At 37.9% G+C, this 7,778-nt stretch overlaps 1 protein-coding gene across 1 annotated transcript; it reads left to right on the top strand.

Moving 5' to 3' along the window:
• Nucleotides 1-917: 917 nt before the first annotated feature.
• On the top strand, nucleotides 918-3,247 carry LOC131016352 (uncharacterized). Its single transcript, XM_057945049.1, has 2 exons — nucleotides 918-2,703; nucleotides 2,766-3,247. Exons 1-2 carry the CDS (start codon nucleotides 1,367-1,369, stop codon nucleotides 3,103-3,105), a joined length of 1,677 nt encoding a protein of 558 aa, XP_057801032.1. The 5' UTR covers nucleotides 918-1,366; the 3' UTR covers nucleotides 3,106-3,247.
• Nucleotides 3,248-7,778: the final 4,531 nt, after the last annotated feature.

Here is a 7,778-nt window from a genome sequence, read left to right as displayed (position 1 = left end):
TTTCTTTTTCGTCCGTCCACGAAATGAGTACCCATTTCCCTTTTTGGCAAGTGTACCCCACACATCTCTTTAATTAATACACTCAAAAAGTGGGACCCTTAAACTATTCACACTACACTTCATACATTTCTTAAAACCCGTGCCGTCCACAAATGGGTACTCATTTCGTGGACGGAGGGAGTATTAGTCTATAATGGCTACACTTGTGAATGAGAAAACATAAATCCAAATACTCGTAGAAAGAGCATTCAGTTAAAAAATTGAGAAATTGAAACCCTCAAAGATTTGAGAAGTGGTTTGTGCGATAGTTGGTGCAATTGGTGTTCAAATTCTACTTGAAGAGGTGATTTTCTCATATATTGTTTGTGTAATTAATAGTTTGAATGTTTTATGTTATATTTATGAGAATTTTTAAAGTGTTTATGCATATTTTAATACTACATTTTATGTGTTTTTATAGATGGAATTCGTTAGATACATATATGTGAGATACAACGGACTCGTCGATGGTATATACTATGTTGGTGGGGCTACAGAGGTCCTTCCCCTCGTCAACGAAACTATTGAGAGCCTGATGTGCAGCGTCAACAATATTATGAGGACGCATTCGTTGAGCTCGAGCTACCAATTGTATTATTTGGCGACCAATCTATTTGGTAGGGAGATGAAATGTGGCTTGGCCACAGACGATGACGTGGAAGCCTTGTTGGCAACTGCCGACTATCCCATGGTGTACGTTGAGCACTACAACGGTCCGATTGTAGAAGAAGCCTACATCCCTACTTTTAATTTTGCTGAACCTTCGGGACACGTAGATGAAGCACAATGCAGTCAGTATGAGACGCCGTATTATCATCATACGTCGTTTCATGGTGTCCAGAGCTCGCCTCCACGATAATATTTTACATGGGATGGACAACCGCTAGACGAATCTGCATGGAATCAAACCGAAAGGCTTAATGAAGTATGTGGGAGATTGAACGATGTGCGGACAGATGATGAACCTGAGCACGAAGCTGAAGGCTCGGTTGCATCAGGAGACGATGATGATTCTGATGACGAAGAATTTGACCCTGCGCTCGAGGTGGGCACTGCTTCTGATGCCTCTGAGGATTTATTAGACGACGATCTAATTGATTTCACGGAGACCGAGCGAGTAGGTTGGATCCGACAAAGTACAACACGTGACGGAGATCCGACAGCCGAGACCGGTGATCTAACTAATTGGTTAGTTCCCTTGATTCCAGTGGACGCCTCGGCTTCGCTGGTTGCTCGCGAGAGTGACCCTTCTAGAGTTGATGATCTGCAGAAGAATTCTTTTTACAACAGCAAAGACGACCTGATCATTGTTGTTGGTTTGTGGAACATGAAGCGAGGCACTGAGACAAAAGTTGTCCGCTCAGATCCGGGACGAGTCTATTTCTCGTGCAAGCACTCTGACAACTGCAATTTCGATCTTCGTGCGTCTGTTCACGGCCGAGGGATGTGGAGAGTGCATAAGTTGAAAGAGCATTCATGCGAAGGGGACTTGCGCACAGCTAAAAAAATCAAGGCGCACTCGAAGGTGGTGGCAGCGTTTGTGGCAAACAGAATACGCGATGATGGAGAGGTCATTAAGCCGAAATCCATCATGGCTGAGTTAGTACGTGATTTCGGCATCAAAATCAAATATGATGTCGCGCTGCGTGCAAGAAATCTCGGGATGGATATGATATACGGTCGAGTTGATGATTCGTTCCTCCTGCTCCCAAGATATCTGTATGCCCTGAAGGAAGCGAATCCTGGCACCTTATATGATTTGGACGTAGATGTAGACTGCCGGTTCAAACATTTGTTTGTTGCTCTGTGGGCTTCCATCTCACCTTTCTACTTTCACCTTCGACCAGTGATTGTGGTTGACGGCACACACCTGAAGGGCAAAAATAGTGGCATTTTGTTTGTCGCCGTGACAAAAGACGGAAACGAGGCAGTTTTTCCCTTGGCGATCGGTGTCGGTCCGATCGAGAATGATGAGTCGTGGAAGTGGTTTATGTCACATCTGAGAGGTGCTTGCGGCGAGCCCGATAACTTACTTATTGTATCTGATGCGCATGTCTCCATCGCTAATGCTGTGAAGAGCGAGTTTCCAAATGCTACTCACGGTATTTGCTACTACCACTTGTTGAACAAGATGAAGGGTTACGGGCCCGGTGTTGCTGAGCTTTCCCGCCAGGCTGCATACGCCTACGAGCAATCAGATTACACGCGTGCAATGTCAGCCATGGCTGCTCTGAAGCCAAAGGCGTACGAGAAGTTGTTGCGCGTAGGCCCGGAGAAGTGGGCACGATCACAATGTCCTGTGTCCCGTTACAGTTTCCTTACATCCAATGCCGCCGAGAGTTTTAATGCACGTTTGCTGTGGGCCAGGCGCCTTCCAATCTGCTCGATGTTGGAGGCAGTCAGATTAGTTGTCGAGCAGTGGTTCAACGACAGGCTTGCGGCCGCACAAGAGAGCGATGAAAATCTGACTCCGGAGGCAAAACAGAAGCTCAGTGCAGAACTTGTAAAAAGTCGTCGTTACACAGCCAAGAGGACCACCGAGAGAAAATACAGGGTTCGTGCTAGTGGTCGCCATTATATGGTTGACCTTCAAAAGCAGAGCTGTGAATGCAACGAATTCAACGAGGACCAGATGCCGTGTTCTCATGCGATTGCAGCCATTACGTATGTCATTTCTATTCATGACCATTATTAAATAACAAAAAGTATAATCGTTTGTTTTGCAGTGAGGCGAACGAGTCAGTGGAGGATTACGTGCACTCTTACTACTGGAACAGTTCACTAGTTGACACATACTCTGGTGACGTTAACCACTTGCCTCCCATAGAGAATTGGAATATTCCTTTCCGAATTGCATCTCAGCTTGTTTTACCAAATCTCTCTCGGCGACAAGCTGGTCGTCCAAAGGAAACTCGAGTTCGATCCGCAGGTGAAAGGCCGACTCAAAACACATCAACAGCGGAGGCATCAACTAGTAGCAAGAAACGAGCACCCAAAACGTGTGGTCTCTGTGGCGGGTCTGGTCACACACGTCGATCGTGCAAGGGTACGGCCACCGATGCGTAGTCGTATTTATGACATTAAGTTCATTTAGAGTTCCCTAATTTATTTTTCTGTTTTATTTAAGTTCATTTAGAGTTCCCTAATTATTATGATATGTTGTCCTATAGTTTATTATATTATTCTAATTATTATGATATTATTTCAATTTCATTGTTCTTTTCTTCTAAATATTAAATAATTATTATTATTACATTAGAAATAGAAATGAATTACTATATAATTTTGATAAAAATATCATAAGTTGACCGGATTGATGGATTAAATCATAACGTTGTAATTTGAAGAAATTCGATAAATTAAGTTTGAGTTAAACAATTTATAATGAACTAGGAACTAAAATGATTAAAAAGCCGCCACAAAATGTGCCTAAAAAATGTGTAGCCGTGGGTAGTTACATTAGAACGGCTAATCCACACGGCTACACTTTTGTGGCGGCTAATTGTTCTATTTTGGTTTGTTTGACGTTGATAAATATATTCAATTGTAATATTTGACAAATTCAAACGATAAATCAGACTTACTTAACAATGATCACCATTTACATGTCACTACAATTATGAGTTGAAATTATGAATGAGAATTTGGGAAAACGAACAACTTGTACTAATAAATTTAGAATATACCATTACAGAGTTTGAAATTATGTGATTATGCATCAAAAATGTCATTTAAGTTTGAAAAACTAATTAGCCGCCACTAATTAGTTTTTAAAGCTGTAGCCGTGGGTAATGAAGCTTGACACAGCTAAATCCTCACGGCTACACTTTTGTGGCGGCTAAGTAGTTTTTTCATCTAATCTTACAGTGTTATATGCATCACAAGTCGACATCTTCTTCATCCTGTAGTTCAAGCGATTATATGCCGCTGCACCCCAAGGAAATGTGGAGAACTCCGACAAGTCCTCCACCAAAGCCCACGTCCAGATCTCCACGGGTCGTGGCAAATCCACGCCCAAAACAAATGCGTGTAGCACCAACAGGTGGGCCACACGCAGTGCTACCGAGCCGTCGGGGTCGACAATCTCCGTCCACTGATCAAAAAAAATGTTTGCCAACTCCTGAACTGACAAGCGCTGCCCGCCACAAACACGTGTGTAGGCTACATTGTTTCTCAAATTGTGGGAGGCTAATGGATCGAAATGATGTGGCCCAAATGGCAATCCGGTCACAAGAGCGAAAGCGGCGTGATCAAGGCAAACCTTCTTGCCGTTGATGTAGAACCACATCACATCGTCACTATCCAGCAGATGACGAGAGACAATATGGTGCAATGCCATGTTGCACCTGTTGCCCGGCTCCCAATCCAACAAATGTCCAAAGCAACCCTGCCTGAACGTATTCTCCAGTGCGTCGCCCCCAATTTCCCTCAGTCGCTCGGGTACCCGGGACAAATAACTGGTCTTGTAGTAAGAACTGATCTGCGTCCCGGGGCGATTTATTGTTTTGGGCCTCCGATAACCGATCTATTCAATACCAAAAATATATCAATTAAAAAGCCAAAATATAATTAATTAAGAAAAATAACACAAAATTTAATAATAACATAAGTAATTCAACCAAATAGAATTAAACAATTTATTAATAATTCACGAAAATAATTATGTACATGTAGAGGATCTTCTCGTTAGTTTCAATTTATGCACTACCCAATTCAATTCTTTGGTTGTGTATTTTATTTAAATTATTGAAATGATTTTAAAATTAAACTAAATCAATTTATATACAAACTAATTCACAAATAACATAACTAATTCAACCAAAATGACTACAACAAAATAACATAAGTAATTCACGAAAATAATTAATTATTTTCGTCCCAACAAAATAATTAAACATAATGACTACAACCAAAATGAATATACAACCAATAATTAATTATTTTCGTCCCAACATAAGTAAATTCCATCCCAATAATTAAACAAAATGACTACAACAAAATAACTACAACCAAAATGACTACAACAAAATAACTACCCAATTCACGAACCCAATTCACGAACACAAGTAATTCGAATTAAACAATTTCACCAAAATAATTCACGAACCCAATTCACGAATTTAAAATCAACGAAATAGGATACTTACTTGATTTGAAGAAGAAGCCATGGTGTATGCTTTCGGACGTTGAAAAAATCGTGAATGCTCTCCTTCAAGTTCAAAAAAAATGATTCTCATTCAAACATGGACAAACAAGAAAACAAATAAAAAAAAAAAATTCATTCCAATTTACCTTCGGTTTGGAATGCTCTCCTCTTTCTCAAAAATTTACCCGATGCTCTTTCTTCTCTCTCTCTCTTTCTCGGCTGCCTCTCTCTCTCACTCTCTCTCAAAAAATAAACTGATGCCGTGAATTCAAAATGGAATGCGGCTAGGTTAAAAGTTCTAATTCTTATACATGTAAATGGGTTTCTTGGTCAAACAAGCCTTAAATTGCCTTGTGAATTTGAGATACAGCCGTGTATATCCCCCCAATAAAGCTTCCGCGATTCTCGCCTATCTGTATAGCCGTATGAATTGTCCAATCACCCTTTAAGCTTATAATTAAAAAAAAAAAAAATAGGTTTTCGTGTATAAATAGAAGAAATAGTAGTAAATTAAGGGTAAAAAATACGAATATTATATAAAATGATATGCAAAATTATTTTAAAGACATTTAATAACTTACCCGCCACTAAAGTGTAGCCGTCCGATATAGCCGTGAGTAGTTTCTTTCACACGGCTACGGCAGCCGGCTACATATTTCTGGCGGGTACTTGGTGTTATGGTGTAATATGTTTCATTGATTCATAATATATGATATTTTAATTTTTTTATCCATCATTTGCTATTATTTTATGTGTTACAATATTAATTCATATTCCAATCAAATAAACTAAATAAATTTAGACTTATTGAGTTTATTTTGTCAATCTCCTTCTCGTGAATTTACTGCAAAGAAGAAATAGACCCTATAAAGCTGCATTGTAGCCGTATGAATTGTCCAATCACCCTTTAAGCTTATAATTAAAAAAAAAATTAAGTTTTCGTGTATAAATAGAAGAAATAGTAGTAAATTAAGGGTAAAAAATACTAACATTATATAAAGTGATATGAAAAAATATTTTAAAGACATTTAATAACTTACCCGCCAGTACTTAGTAGCCGTACGCTGTAGCCGTGAGTAGTTTCTTACCCACGGCTACGGCAGCCGGCTACATATTTCTGGCGGGTAATGGGTTGTAAGGTGTATTATGATTCATTGATTCATAATATATGATTTTTTAATTTTTTTATCGACTATTTGCTATTATTTTATGTGTTACAATATTAATTCATATTCAATTATATAAATTTAGACTTATTGAGTTTATTTTGTCAATTTCCTTCTCGTGAATTTACTGCAAAGAGATTGCCCCCTATAAAGCTGCATTATACCCGTGAATTGTCCAATCACCCTTTAAGTTTATAATAATAATAAAAATTAGGTCTGTTTAAAAATTTTAAATCAAGATTATTATGAAACTAGAATTTTTTTTAAAGCTAATTAAGTATTTACCCGCCTGTTAATCCTAGCCGGTCACAGTAGCCGCTGGGATCCATTTCCAGCCGGCTACGTCTAACGGCTACGATTAACAGGCGGGTAATTGTTGTATTAGCTTCAAAAAAAAACTTGTTTCATAATACGCTACATTTAATTTTTTTTCAACTTTCTTATACATGTTTAATAACATGAATACCTGTCTTTATTTTTTCGAACTTAAGGCATTTAGGGTTACAAATAATGTCATTTCCTCAGATTTAGAGTCATATTTAACTACCTCTCTTACATATTTTCTTACACAAGTGTACTTGTGTAAGAAAAGTGTAAGAACTTTTACGGAAAACGATGCAAACCTATCACCATCAATTGCAAAGTGGGTAGTTTTATAAGACATCTTATATGGGTGGGTAATTTTGTAAGATAACTAACCAAAGTGGGTACTTTAAATTCCGTCCATATTTTTATTGTGTTTTGTTTTATATATTTATCTATAGGATTATTTATTAAGTATTTAATTTTGGGGATTATAGAATATAGAATAAAATAATAAATTTATAATTATTTATTGTCATTATTATAATATTAAAAATGGGACTATAGTGAGTATAATTTGGGCTATGAATAGAATCACCCAGCTTCATATCGCATTCAAACTGAGAGTTGGATAACAATTCGGCACCTAACGTTTTCCAAGACCATCCTAATTCCTATTTTTCTGAGATCTAATTTAACTGAAATGGGCCAAATTCACGTTTTGGACCTAAGGCCCAATTATTTTTTGACTAAGCTCGAATTCGTGAAAGAAAACTATTCTTTTAACTACGTCAAGAAATCCCCATACATGAATTAATCTGTATTTTTTTTTTTGAAAAAAAATGAATTAATCTGTATTGTTTAAGAATTTTCAAGATTCTTTCGAGTTATATGGCATTATTACAATTTTTTTTTTGTTGTGTTTTTGGAGTAGTTTTGCTCCCCAGACTCTGGCAGAGTTGATATTTGGGCGGCTAGTGGGTTATTCGTGATTATCACACTCTACTCTCTCCGTCCATTAAAGATGGGGTATAACCGTACAATAACTATACTAGCGTCTAACCCGTCGAAATTCGACGGGAATTATTTTATGTCATCATTTATAATTATTTTTATTACTATAA

This window comes from Salvia miltiorrhiza, chromosome 3, assembly GCF_028751815.1.
Source record: "Salvia miltiorrhiza cultivar Shanhuang (shh) chromosome 3, IMPLAD_Smil_shh, whole genome shotgun sequence".
NCBI lineage: Eukaryota > Viridiplantae > Streptophyta > Magnoliopsida > Lamiales > Lamiaceae > Salvia > Salvia miltiorrhiza.
This window is presented reverse-complemented; position numbering and strand designations above follow the sequence as displayed.